At 42.5% G+C, this 14,614-nt stretch overlaps 1 protein-coding gene across 2 annotated transcripts in view; it reads left to right on the forward strand.

Annotated features, from left to right (window-relative positions):
- Window positions 1–10,189, forward strand: part of DSTYK (dual serine/threonine and tyrosine protein kinase) — a 45,750-nt gene extending 35,561 nt beyond the window's left edge. For both annotated transcript variants that reach the window (XM_058540240.1, XM_058540238.1), the window contains 4 exons: window positions 969–1,082; window positions 2,538–2,652; window positions 5,155–5,289; window positions 5,728–10,189. In XM_058540240.1, coding sequence (XP_058396223.1) covers window positions 969–1,082; window positions 2,538–2,652; window positions 5,155–5,289; window positions 5,728–5,915 — 552 coding nt within the window. In that variant the 3' untranslated portion in view covers window positions 5,916–10,189. The remainder of the gene's footprint in view (window positions 1–968; window positions 1,083–2,537; window positions 2,653–5,154; window positions 5,290–5,727) is intronic.
- The last annotated feature ends 4,425 nt before the right edge of the window (window positions 10,190–14,614 follow it).

The raw sequence follows: 14,614 nt of genomic DNA on the forward strand, positions 1-14,614 counted from the left end.
GAGATAATGTGCAAAGAAATATTGGGAACAAATCATAGAGGACTAAAAATGTTAAGAATTTCCATAGAATTCAAATTCTGTTATAGACAATGAGGAGCTGTTGAAAGATTTTATTTGAGTGAAGGCAAAATACCTTCACTTGGATGTTGAGTTTCTCTCATCTAGAACAACCACCAAAAGGGAGGTAGAGAGGTGTGTTGTGTCGGTTCCCTACATTGGAGCTGAGTAGAAGGGAGGAAAAGCTAACCCCAGAGTATCTGGGTAGGTCCCTTCTCACAGATTCCTCTTATACCATTTATATGAAAGCTTCCAGAAGAAGGACAGAGGAGTCCTTAGAAATGCTTGCAAGAGCCATGAGAAAGTAACATGATGAAGAAAATGACTCTCCAAGTGGCTTTCGCTCTTCATTTCAAAAGAGTGTGATGCTTTTCCACAAGTGGCCTGGAGAACCATTTTGGATGAGTGATGTGATGTTCTTCAGAATTCAGGAGACCCTAAATTGGAGGTTTGGTAGAAGTTAGATGAGTAACTTTGGTATTCGAATCCTTAAAACCCAACCTGGGCTAACTAGGCCTACAAAGCAATGGAAGTAAGTCTACCTGAGGGACCTAGAAATACTTCCTCTGCACCCAGGGCAGTTCCACACTTCGTTCAGGGGTAGAAATGCGCTCATGCCTTCAGTCATTAGGTTGTGCCTCTCCTATTCACACTTGCGCATTGTCCAGCTGGCCCAAGTGCAGCCTCCGAGGGGTCTTATCTGGCCTTTATAGCTCGTCCCTCCTTGCTTGTTCTCTACTTCCCTCTCCTAACTGCTCTCCTGTCCCCTTTCTTGTCTACTTTTCTGTCCTTGTGTACCCTGGTGCAGTCGCTTTTTCAGTACCCTACATAAGGAACTCTGAGTTGGGTTAAGCAGGTTGGATTAAGGAGTTGTCTTGTTAGTGACAAGCAGGCTCTTTTGTCTCCCCAAGGCTGGGCTGACCCTGGAGACACGTTTGCAGATAGCGCTAGATGTGGTGGAAGGAATCCGCTTCCTGCACAGCCAGGGACTTGTTCACCGTGATATCAAACTGAAAAATGTGCTGGTAAGTAAGAGCTGTTTCCCCAAGATAGCACCCTGCCTCTGTGGGTTAAGTGATGTTTGGAGGGTACATGTAGATGTATGTTTGGTCGGAGGAAAAGACTGGAGGGAAAGTAGTACAGTTAACAGCAGAGTAGATGGATGGTATCTTGGACTTAAAGCTTAGGGAGGAATTGCATCATAAACCTAGCTAATACTGCTTAAGGTTTTTTCTCTTGATACTCTTGAATAAATATAAACTTACAAAAACGTTAACACTGTGGTACAATGAGGACCCATATGCCCTTCACCCAGATTCATTGTCTCTCTTTTCCTAATGTAGTCTTTCTGTATCTCTTTCTCTATCTGCACATGCGCGCACATGTGCGTGCGCGCGCACACACACTTTTTTACTGAACTATATGAGAGTAAGTTGCAGATAACACTTCATTCCTAAATACTTCAGCTTGTATCTCCCAAGAAAAAGGACATTCTTCTACGTAATTAAAACGCCATTATCATTCCTAAGAAATTAAACATCGATATGATACTATTAGTTAATATACTGTCTATATTAACATTTTCCAGTTGTCCCAAATATGTCCAGTTATCCCAAATATGGTCTGTTGGTTTGTCTTGTTTGATCCAGTATCCATACAGTGCATTTTTTTGTCATGTTTCTTTAGCTTCCTTTAATCTAGAATAGTCTTTCTGCCTTTTTTTGCTTTTGTGACATTGATATTTTTGAGGATTCCGGGTCTTGTTATTGCTTAGGGTTTGATCAGAGATGCTGGATGAGGGCTGAGATGGGTAAATGTACCTTAAAAGACAAGATAGTCATGAACCCACTATAACCCTCCTGTTATCTAAATTATAATCTTTTGCCATACTCCTCTTGAAAATATATTGAATTATCATTGAGGTGTCTCTGGCAACATTTAAATGATGTATAAAGATGACAGAAGTTTGGGGGACAGGAAAGATATTCTTAAAATTATAGGCTGAAACCTGAGGCTTATCAATAGCCAAATGAGACATAGATTTATTATCCAGAAACTTTAGGAAAGAAAACTACAGGGTATTCAAGAAACTCTCCTCAGTTGACCAAAGGACCTTAACTTTCTTACTTAGCCACTTTCTGCCCTGAGGTCTGGAGGTCAGAAGAGAACGTCAGGAACTGAAATACTTTCCTCAGTGCCCTTCACTTATTCATTCTTCCAAGATTTGTTGAGCTCCTGATATGTGCCGGGCACTATGTCAGGGCTGGGAATACAGAGATGAAAAGACAGTCCTTGCTGCCAGGTTGCTTACAGTCTGGGAAGAAGACAGAAATGGGAATGAATCTGGAGACAGGGAGGCTGGAGGCAGGATTGATGAAGTGCTACTTTGGAGTAGATACCTACTTTTGAGCTGGGGTCTGCAACTAAATGCTCTGTGCAGGGTCAGGCACAGGGTGACTCTCGCCCTGCTTTGTTGGCAGTTGGACAAGCAGAACCGTGCCAAGATCACTGACTTAGGATTCTGCAAGCCAGAGGCCATGATGTCGGGCAGCATTGTGGGAACACCAATCCATATGGCCCCTGAACTTTTCACAGGTAAGCTGGAGGGCAGGGAGGGGTTTGGGCAGGCTCCACACTTTAACGCTGAGTACTGCCCCTTGGGCTGAGAGTAGTCACAGGTACTCCTAGCAGATCTGGCACAGGTGGGGGAGAAACCAGAACAGGAGAAACTGAGACAAGTAGAGGGAAAAGTGTAGAAGTGAAGGGGCAAGAAAGAAAAGTATAGACGGGAGTCACCAGCTGTTCTTTTGGATGTCTGTCCAGGCTGTTAGTGCCATAATTGCCATAATCAACCAATTATTAATCATCAAGTATTGATTGAATAACTCCTATGTAATAGGAATTGTCCCCTATCATTACAAAACTTAATAGTCGACAGTGCTTTAAGAGAGCTAAAATAATTAGGAAGCAGTATAAGACAGCGGTGATTAAGTGCTGCATAATGTAATGTTGGTGTTCAGAGAAGGGTAAATGAAGGTTGAAACGTTTGATAGTTTTGCGGTAGAGGTGAGATTTTGGGTAGAACTTGAGTCAAATCTGGAAAAATTGGTAGATGGGAAGGGAACTCATATTTTTTAAGTATATTGTTTGAGTTAGGCCATGTGGGTATGTTTTTTCATATATTTTGTTCCATTTAATCCTCACAACAATTCTGTGGTGATCTTGATTTTTATGTCCATGTCCTAGATAATATTAAGTTGAGGCCAGATTGATGAAGAAACCCACCCCAAAACGTTGAGCTAGAAGTAATGGGGCTGGGATTAGAATCTAGATCTTTCTGCCTCTGGAGTCCAACCATGTATCCTGAAGGGGAGAAAATTCTGAAGGCCAGGGAAAGGGAAATATGAGGAAAATTGCAGGATAGAAATAAGTGTGACAGGAAGGGATTCCATTTGCAATAATAGCAAACAAGTTTGGAGGTAAAATACATTAAGCTTGAAATTCACACAGAGGAGTGACGGCTTGATTTGGAAGAAGTAAGGAGCTATATTGAGCTTTTGAGCAGGTGAGGGATGAAAGAATGTTTGTGGAAGATCAGCTGAGCAGCAGTAGGTAGAGGGGATTTGAGTGGCAAGAACCAAGGTAGGGAGACCAGGGGTGGTTGGCTCCAGGATCAGGTTGGTAGTAGTACTGAAATGAAAAAAATGTGATAGATTTGAGATAATTCAGAGGAAGAATGGGCATGATTTTGTTATTAACTTGATATGGATGATGAGCAGAAAAGAATGACTAAACGATAACTCTCAGATTTTGAGCCTGAGTGGATGAGGAATGGTGGTATCATTGCTGGCGAAGATGGAAAGGTAATTGCAAGTCACTTGTTAGTATCGGTGAGAGTTAAAATTAGTAGTATATTTGGATTTCTCTCATTAGCCTCATATACAAGTCTTCCTCCAATGCTTCACTGAGTAATACACATAAGGATTAGGAGTCAGCTGGTCAGCTATAGTCCTAGCACATTGGAGTGAAGTACACAGTCTTCATTTTTCTTTTTCTAGATGTACTTTTTTTTCAGTTTCTATTCCCACTGCTATTATTTTATTTTGGCTACTTCATATTTAAATTCCTATAATTGTTTCTACTGCAGTCCATCCTATTGCTGTCAGAATAATCTTTCTAAAATATTTTCTTCAAGTCACCTCCTGCTCTAGAACATAAATAACTTCCTGCTGCCCGCTGAATCCAGACTCTTCTATCTGACTTTAAAAATCTTTTTTGGGGGGCTGGCCCAGTGGCGTAGTGGTTAAGTTTGTGTGCTCTGCTTCAGCATCCTGGGGTTCACAGGTTCAGATCCCGGGTGTGGACCTACAGACTGCTCATCAAGCCATGCTGTGATGGCATCCCACATATAAAATACAGGAAGATGGGCACAGTTGTTAGCTCAGGGCCAATCTTCCTCACAAAAAAAAGATTAGGCCATGTGGGTATGTTTGCTCATATATTTTGAAAAAAATATAATTTTTAAATAATAAATGATTTTTTTTTTTTTTTGTGAGGAAGATTAGCCCTGAGCTAACATCTGTGCCCATCTTCCTCTATTTTGTATGTGGGATGCCGCCACAGCATGGCTTGATGAGCAATGTGTAGGTCCACGCCCGGGATCCGAACCTGTGAACCCTGGTCCATTGAAGCAGAGTGCGCGAACTTAACCACTACGCCACCAGGCTGGCCTCCTAAAAATCTTTATATTGTGGTTCCAGCCTACCCACCCACCTGTATATCCAACTTGATTTCCCTAACATGACCTTTCAGGATTAATCTTTTTGACTGTCCCATTAAAATAAAAGTTCTACTTTTCTTCTTTGTCAGGTTCTGGTCTTGGCCCTCTTAATATCTAGCTTTGAGCTCCCAGTGCCATAGTTTTTTGTATTATAATATGGGCATTATAAATATGTGCTGCCTAATAGGGTTGTTATGAGAGATGATGAATGTTAAAAGCTTTAGAAAAAAATGTGTGAAGGCCTCTGCAGATGCAAGTTAGTGGAGATGCTGTCGATTCTCTCCCTGGCTCACTACCTGTCACCCTTCTTGCTGTAGGGAAGTATGATAATTCCGTGGATGTCTACGCTTTTGGCATTCTCTTCTGGTATATCTGCTCAGGCTCTGTCAAGCTCCCCGAGGCATTTGAGAGATGTGCCAGCAAAGACCATCTCTGGAACAATGTGCGGAGAGGTAAGGGCCACAAGTCCTTCTTGGTCCTAACTCCCCTCGCGAGAGCAGACTGAGACCCGGCACTGCAGCAGGGGCCTCCTGTCACCTTCTCCAGCCAATTCCCAGCTGGAGCACATACACATTTAAACCATCATGGACTCTGGAAAAGACATTTAAGTCAGACCTTTGCTTCCAGGCAGCATTGTACTGAACTGTCTCAGAAAGGCTTTTTTCTTTAAAATTTCGAATTCTTCAACTTCCTATGCCAGTGTGTTCCATTTTTTCATCACTGTTACTATTAGGTTCTAACTAGATGTTTGCAGTTGAAGCCAAAGCTCATTGCATTCTTCAGCATCTGAGCCCCAACTGGGTAATCAGCCTTTGAGCTGATCATGCCTCCTTGTTGTGTTGGTCCCCCTCTCACTGCCTCTGTTCTTATTTCCATGCTTTTTTCCCTAGGGGCCCGCCCAGAACGCCTTCCTGTGTTTGATGAGGAGTGCTGGCAGTTGATGGAAGCCTGTTGGGATGGTGACCCTTCTCAGAGACCTCTCTTGGGCATTGTCCAGCCCATGCTCCAGGGCATCATGGACCGGCTATGCAAGTCAAATTCTGAGCGGCCAAACAGTGGACTAGATGATTCTACTTGAAAGCAAACACTTTTCTCTTTCACTCTCTCTTTCTTTACTTCCCTTCACCTTTGGCCATGGGAAGAATTTGACATTTATTCATTACAGAGAGCACGCAAGGGAATTGATGCTTGCTGGGCAACTTGAGACTTTCCCAGGCAGAGATGACTCCTGGGTAGTGAAGAGTTGGATGGCTGTTTGAGCGTATTCAGCAGTTCACTGATGCCCCAAGCTATCCCTTTGGCAAAAGATTGTCTTGGACATGTGTAAAAGCTGAACAATGCAACATTCTGGCCTCAGAACTGAAAAGGAGGCAAATGTTACTGTTGTCTGTTCACTATATGTTACTAAGACAAGTGGGACACTGCAGTGGCAATAGTATTAAAAACTGTAATTTTCATAATTTTGGCTCTAGCTAGGAATAGTTTGATTGTATCCAGTCGTCAGGACCCTTAGAAAATTTGACCTTAGTTCTGGGATTGTGAGAACATGGGAACAAAAAACTAACTTGTGGATGCCTGGTTCCTGCTGTCTGCATCAGAGATCTCAGGGTGCAACAGCCAGAGGCCCCAGCAAGGGAGCTAGAAATGAAGTTATCTGTTCCTTATGGTGCCTGTGCATTTACATTTATAGGACCACAATCCCTGATTTCTGGGGGAGGGTTTCATGGTTACATCACCAAGAGGCCAAAGAAGAGAAAGAAAAAATCTGTGTGTGGAGTGTAAGTATATATATACACATACACACTATTGGATTTCGAGTTACTGATAACCCCAGAACAGAATCTCTTTTTCTACCCTTGGGTCTTGATTTTTTTTTTTTTTTTTTTTCCTCTTTTGGTCTCAAGATGGGGAAGCTCCAGTTAACATGGTACTTAAGGCTGAGTGTCTGAGAAAAACTGACCCAATGTGAAATATTTGGTGAGACCTGAGAAGTGGGCAATGATCTGGAGGCCATGGGCCTCCATATAAATGTACTAGAAGGATACCAGCTTGTTTTTAAAACTTAAAAAAATCAGAAACTTCTTTTTGTGTTTGAATCTAACACACTGACGTTTTTAAACTTGATCATTGAGCTTTTTAACCAAGGTTTCTTCTGCAACTTGTCCCTTCTTTTTACCTTATTTTAAATATAATCTGTTAGAAGAAAAGAACAGAACTGGATGAAAGAGAAGAACGTTCTTTGCAGTTTTGTGTGTGTGCTCCTCACCCCTGTGTATGAGTGTCTGAGGAGGTTCTTCTCTTGCCGTTGGGAGGTGGTGTGGTGGTCTTTTGGAGAATTTGTCATGAGTGTACATGAAAGAAATTGTGATTCCAGTTAAAGGAAGGAGAACACTGGTGCATCTCAGATGTTGGCTTTAGGCCTTCCTCAACGAAAGCAGTCCATTAGATTTAGAGAAACAGGTAGGTGAAGGGATAGACAGTGGAGGTGAGGAGCCTCCATCCATCTGCCTAGTCCTCAAGCCTGTGGTTTGTCCCCTGTGCCTAGCCCCAAACTGTGTGAGGCTGCTCCCTGAGTAAGTGTATAAGATAATGGGCAGATTTGCTGCTGGAATTTTCTAGGGTGGTTTGTGACAGAATGACTATCTCTTGAATATGAACAGGGTATAAATGGGGTCTCTAAGAAAATTTTATATAACTCGTAAAGTTCTGTTTCAACTCTGACTATCCTGGGCTCTGATTTGGAAACATTTGAGTGCAGGAGCTCCCTGAGCACATGTAGCCCTTCCGAGACTCCATATAGTGCTAAAAACCTTTTTATTTGCAGATGATAAAGTGACTGGCCCTGTGTCTTTGGGTTCTTCAGCCTTGTTTTGGTGGAATGTTCAGTATCTCTCAGAATTTTTAACACCGATTTAGCTTTACTTCCAAGTCACTCTGTTCTTGTCAGCATTAACTCATCGCCCTCCTGGGGACCATGATGGGGCTTTCAGGAAGCCAGGTTCCAAGTTAACAAAAGAGAGATAAGTAGTCTCTACTTGCTGAAAAATCAGTATAAGTATGTTCTGTGTGAAATTTCAAGAAAGGTCTTATATAGTTCCCTTTTCCAGACTGTCTTCTTTTAGCTCTAGCTATATAATCAGGAGTCTGTGCTCCCATGTGGAGACCACATTCCTAACATTCTTTGGATGTCTTAGTTCGTACCCCTATTCACACATGGGAGGTTAGGTTTCTGTCCACTCAGAGTCCCTTTTCAGTTTGTCCCCTGTGGCTTAGTCTGCTCTCAGACACAATTTTCTAGCAGATTCCCCACATTTTTTGCCTGAGTGGGGAGGGAGGGGCTAATGCTAAGTAAGGAGATGAGTAGTTGTGTTACAGTTCGTTAAAAAAAAGTATTCTTAGGAAAGGTGCAAAATATTCCTGAAAATCTCTAGGCCAGCCAAAGTGCACATACAGATGTTTGGAGATGTTATTTAAACACTCAGCAGGCTGAGTGCATGAGTACATATGTATAACGTGTATACTTTGCTGTTGTTTTGTAACATTGTTAGCTAATTTCAGATTCTTTGTTCCTTGGCACCCATTGTTATTGAAGTGATGGAATGCCATGAAATGTACTGTACTGTATATTACTTGGGAAGACACTAGGTTTTCAAAGAAGTGCGATGGCACTTAGGCTGTAGAGGGCTCAGCAAGGCCCAAGTCGTGAAGATTGTACCTCCTACTTTGGTTGTGTGTGCTCCCAAGTGGTGAGGTGAGACTGGCTGGGGGAGGAAAGATGGGTGAAAGAGTTACCCTCACTGTGTTCTGTTCTGCTAATCAGCTTAATTAGGGCAATTTTCCCCAGCCCGAAAATGATCACCTGGCCATTTTTATCACACTTGAAGTCTGGTGACTTACGCTGCTTCAGAACTGAGTGAGGGACCTTTCTGCAGAGCAATCATAAGAAATGGTGGAGCTTGGGGCCCCAGAGTGGCTGGCCCTGTGCCTAGGGAGCAGGCGGCAGGCTCAGCCTGGCGTGGGTTGAGGAATGCTCATTTGATGAGTTTGCACAGGCGTGCCCTGGTTCCCTTGATTCTCTGCAGAGAGTGGCTCATTGATTGATCAAGCTTTCACTTCTCTGGGAAGGAGGACCGTGCTGGTTCTTCCCAGACCAAAGAGAGTCACTTGTGACTCCATCCATTTTAAGGGGACAGAGCCTAGTCATCAGCTTCTCCTACTTTCTAACACTAAAATTGAAGGAAACAGTGAAGGAGAGGATGCATCACTACCACCACGGATAGAAACAGGGGGATGGTAGAACACTCCAATGCATTTTTTTGCATCCTTGCTGGAGCTGCCAAAGAGGGGCTGGGAAAGTTTTTTCCTGGCGGGAGAAGTGGTTTGGGGTGGCAGGGCTGCCAAGTGATCACTGCACTGAACGACACTTTATTTTTTGGCTTATTATTTAGCATTGAGAAGCCAGGGGGACTAGTGATTGCAGTAGGGCTTTGGGGAACACAGACTCCCCGGCCTTGCTTTGGAGAGAAGGCATGCTTGGTATCCATCTGGCTAATCAGGGAAGCTCGAAGTCCACACTGCATCAGAGCAGGATACACGGCCCTTGAAGAGTCCATTGCCAAAAGAGCAGTCTTGCTTTCTTTGAGTTTTCAAAGCTTGAGTTTTTGGATTTGCTGGATTAAATAACCCACATTTTCTTTAAAAGGAAAAAAAAAAGAGTTTATTCTTATAAATATGGGGGTGGCGTGGGTTAGGGCCAGTGTGATGGTAAAGTGGGTGAGGAGGGAGTAACCTTGGGAAACTTGTATTGCAGGCTCCCATGGGGGTTCCAAGTAGCACTACTGTTCTTAAAAGGGTTCTGTTTTTAACTTCACCTGCTTTGTTAACATCTAGTCCAGTTGAGATGGTCACAGAGATTGTGTGGGAACACCTGGCATTGGGGAGGCCACCTTACTCAGAGGATTGAAAGGAAAATGGGTCTGGACAGCTTGTTGTCTTTTGTCTTAATGTAATGTTTTTGTTTGTTTTAAAGGACTAATGTTTATTACAGTATTAAATAAAAGTGTAACATACTAGCTGTGTAGAATAAAAGTGCAATAACGAGAAAATGACTTTGGCACCAATTTCAGTCCTCACACTCTCTCCCTTCTTGTGCTGCCTTCTCTTTCCATCATATTGTTACAGCAGGACTGCGCTAATTTTGTGTATTTTTAAGAGCCGCAGGTGTGGGTTGTCTTCCTTTAGTGTAATTTTGAATGGCTGGGTTTGGTTTTATAGAGTATTCTGTATGCTTGCTGGGGTGCACAGCTCCCAGATGTGCTACATAATAAAGGTCACATTAACGTGTTAGGTTGACATCTGCTTGGCTTTGTTTTCCTGTCCCTCACTGTGCTGACAAGACACCCTCTTCCACTCTATGTCCACTGGGATCTCTGCAGTCAGAAGTCTCAGTTTGCCTTAGAGACTGATGGAACATGTTACTCCCCACAGGTTGCTCTTGGTTTCCGGGTACTTGATGTTACCACTACCAGAGGGTAGGGCAAGGGAATGGGAGATAGGACAGCAGAGAAGAGGGGCGCAGAGTGGGGTGATAGCAGTTTATTTTTCAGAGCCTTTCTTGAGTTCACACCCTTTTCTCCAGCTTCCGCTCTTTTCTTTCTTTCTTTCTTTTTTTTTGGTGAGGAAGATTGGCCCTGAACTAATACCTGTTGCCAATCTTCCTGTTTTTGCTTGAGGAAGAGTGGCCCTCAGCTAGCATCTGTGCCCATCTTCCTCCATTTTGTACATGGGATGCTGCCACAGCATGGGTTGATGAGTGATGTAGTTCTGCACCTGGGCCCCCAAACCCACGAACCCGGGCCGCCGAAGCAGAGCGTGCTGAAGTTAACCACTACGCCACCAGGCCAGCCCCCTCCAGCTTCTTTTCAGCACAAACTTGCAGCATTCTGAGCTCATGCACAAGCTTAACTACTCTTTATTACACCATGAGAGAATTTGGTGATGGAATCAATATACTGGCCTATCTCATCTGGAATATTTGAATTTTCTGTGTGGACTCACCCCAGTCTTCAGATTTGCTTGCTCAGCAGTGCTTGGCAGGCGCCATCACAGGCCACTAGCTGCAGAGCAGTACTCTGCAGTCACCAGGGGGTGTCAGCACGTTCCCGTAGGATGTGTTTGTTTTGTGTTGTTTGGGGTCACCATATCATGCTTGTGTGACTGTGTCACTTTTCGCTGTAAGTGCTTGTGATTTGATTGCAACCCAAGTTTGGCCAGGAGATGGCAGCACACCCTAAACAGTCAATGTGTTTGCGATCCAGTCTTAAAGGGAAAGCAGACGTTGAATCTCCGTGGTTCTCAGCCCGCCCCTACACAAGAGTCTCTTAATGCAGATAAGCCCCTTACACTTGTCAAACCTCCAGCAGCTGCAGCCGCTTCACGACTACATAATCCCATCTTATATGCATGTGCCCTTATCTCCTAGTATAAAGTTCAAGATGACTGAGTTCTTCACGTCTTCTCCTGCCATTATTACTTTGGAGAAAATACCTTGTGGTATACACATTTTTAGATTGGGCGTGCTTTTCCAAGAACACATCTCTTAGCAGGCTTGTCCCTTGAGTAGGGCAACTGGGGTGGCCTTCCTGGCCCTGTGTTTGGGTGGAGCTCAGATGGGAGAGGCCACCAAGTTTCTGAATATGATTGAATTCAACTTTGAAATTTCTACCTTTAGCAGGATCCTAAGGAGTCTGCGAAGTGCTAATGCATAGCCTCCCTTCCAGAGCAGGGATCACGGGTACCATGGACTGGGGGAGGCCTCCTTGAGCCCTTCTAGGGGTGGCCTGCTCCTTAGTACATCCTAAAGGTAGTATTTCAAGTCAGTGGAAAAAGACTGTTTTATAAAACTGGCTATCCACCTGAGAAAAAAATAGACTCAAATCATGCAAAAAAAAAAAAAAAAGGTATACTAAAGATCTAAACGTAAAAAAGTAAAACTATAAAGGAACTAGATAATGCACACACACTGAGTATTTGCTATATGCTAGGCACTATTCTAAATGCTTTACGTGTATTAACTCACTCAGTGCTCACCACAACCCCATTTTACTGGTGAGAAAATTAAGGCACAGAGAGATTAAGTACCAAGGGTCATGCAACTTATAAATGTCAGAGCTGGGATTTGAATCTTGGAAGTCCAGCTCTAGAACCTCTGTTTCTACAACTAACCGCTACACCATGCTGCCTCTGGGAGAAAACGCATGTAAATATGTTCATTTATAGTTTACGGGCAGGGAGAACTATCTTGAGTGTGATCAGGAACCCAGAAGCCATAAAGAAAAAAATAGAAATTATAAAGAACATATATACAGCCAAAGACACCAAAACCAAAATTAAGACAACTCAGCCAATTTGGAGAGAACAATTGCAATATATAACTGATAAAAGGTTCATACTCCTAATGTATGAAGAAATCAATAAGAAAAAAATCTAAAAGCAAATTGGCTAATAAATACTTGAAAAAGATGTTCATCCTCCCTAGTAATCAGGGAAATGCATATGAAAACCAAAAAGATATTTCCATCTATCAAATTACTAAAAATAAATTTAAAAACCTATTGGTAAGTGTAGGGCATGAGCACTTCCCCATGTTGTTGGGAAATGGATGTAGCCACAAAAGGGCAATTTGGCAGTACCTATTATAAAAATGTTAAATGTATGTATCCTTTGCTCCAGAAATGATTTGTAGGCAGTCCCTACCTACAGAAATATTGCACGGGTGTGCAAAGCCATATAAGTATAAGGGTGTTTATTGCATCATTATTTGTAATACTAAAAAGTTGGAGGTAATGTCTGACAACAGGAGAAAATTGAATTATGGTGCTCATACTGTGAAATACTATTCAGCCGTTAAAAGGAATGACTTAGACCTCTATGTACTGACAAGGAAAGATGCTTGTGCTATATCATTGAGTAAAAAAATAATTTACATAAGAATATATTTAGTATGACCCCTTTTTTGGTAAGAATCCCTTCCATCCCCTATAACCCCAAATTATCTGGAGATCTAGTTCATCTCTCTTTCTATATGCACAGAAAAAAGTTTGTAAGAATTTTATCAAACTGATAACAGTGGTTTTCCTAGGGAGAGAACTTCCAATTTTTAGTGTATTGAATTTCTATTATTGTATTGTTCATCTGCTATGAACATCTATTTTTCTTGTAACTTAAGAAAATGAATGAAATGGCTAATTTAGGAGAAAGGAAATATGTATTGGAAAGGTATTTGGGGCTCACAAAATGAACAGGAAATGGGAAGATCAGGCTCACAGAATCAGTGGGTGGGAACCAGGCTGATCTACCCGGAGGCAGGGGTGTGGAAGTAGATTTATAGCTTGGAGCCCGTGCATGGAGGGCTCACAACTGGGTCTCTGTGAAGGACGTTTGAAATCTCTGGAGTTTTTGTCATCTTAAGAAGACCCCCTTGGCTTCTGTTTCCTTTCTTCTCCCTTCCTTGTTTTCTCAGCAAGGCTTCCCAATGAGATGAATCATAAAGATGCTCAAGTGTCTAAGAATGTGCTGAACCAGAGACTTTCCATGTGTGGAATCCAGCAGTTGAAAAGGGAAAAAGGATGGGGCAAATGCCAGGCTCAGTGTGAAGCCACAGGCCCTGAAAATAAGCGGAGCTGCTCCGGCTTCCAAGCGGGCCACGTGGAGAAACATGCAGAGTTCGTCTGAGGCATTTTACTGAGCAGGATTGGCTTACAGTTCTAAAAATTATTACTTATTATTTGATTCCTGCAAAAAAGCATATGTAACATCCTTGTAAATTATGAAGCATAATTTTTTTATTGATGTTTTAATAGTTTTTAACATTGTGAAATTTTGGGTTGTACATTTTTGTTTGTCCATCACCATATATATGTCTCCCTTCACCCCTCGTGCCCACCCCCCACCGCCATTGCCCCTGGTAACCACAATGCAGTTTTCTCTGTCCATGTGTTGGTTTATATGCCACATATGAGTGAGATCATACGGTGTTTGTCTTTCTCCTTCCGGCTTACTTCACTTAACATAATACCCTCCAGGCTCATCCATGTTGTTGCAAATGAGACGATTTTGTCTTTTTTTTATGGCTGAGTAGTATTCCATTGTATATATATACCACATTTTCTTGATCCACTCGTCAGTCGAGGGACACTTAGGTTGCTTCCACTTCTTGGCTATAGTGAATAATGCTGCAATGAACATAGGGGTGCATAAGCCTCTTTGGATTGTTGATTTGAGGTTCGTTGGATAGATTCCCAGTAGTGGGATGGCTGGATCATAGGGCATCTCTATTTTTAATTCTTTGAGGAATCTCCATACCGTTTTCCATAGAGGCTGCACCAGTTTGCATTCCCACCAGCTGTGTATGAGGGTTCCTGTTTCTCCACATCCTCTCCAACATTTGTTGTTTTTTGTCTTGGTGATTATAGCCATTCTAACGGGCGTGAGGTGATTGATATCCTACTGTTGTTTTGATTTGCATTTCCCTGATGATTAATGATGTTGAACATCTTTTCATGTGCCTATTGGCCATCTGTATATATCTTCTTTGGAGAAGTGTCTGTTCATTTCCTCTGCCCATTTTTTGATCAGGTTGTTTGTTTTTTTGTTATTCAGTAAAGCATAATAATTTTAAACATGTGAACTTACATGTAATTTGTGGACCAAACATACCATGGTTTTGAAGCCCCCGTGTGCTGTTCTCAGAGCCAATCCCCGGCCTCTCTCCCACCC

This window comes from Diceros bicornis, chromosome 4 (genome assembly GCF_020826845.1).
Source record: "Diceros bicornis minor isolate mBicDic1 chromosome 4, mDicBic1.mat.cur, whole genome shotgun sequence".
NCBI classification, from domain to species: Eukaryota; Metazoa; Chordata; class Mammalia; order Perissodactyla; family Rhinocerotidae; genus Diceros; species Diceros bicornis.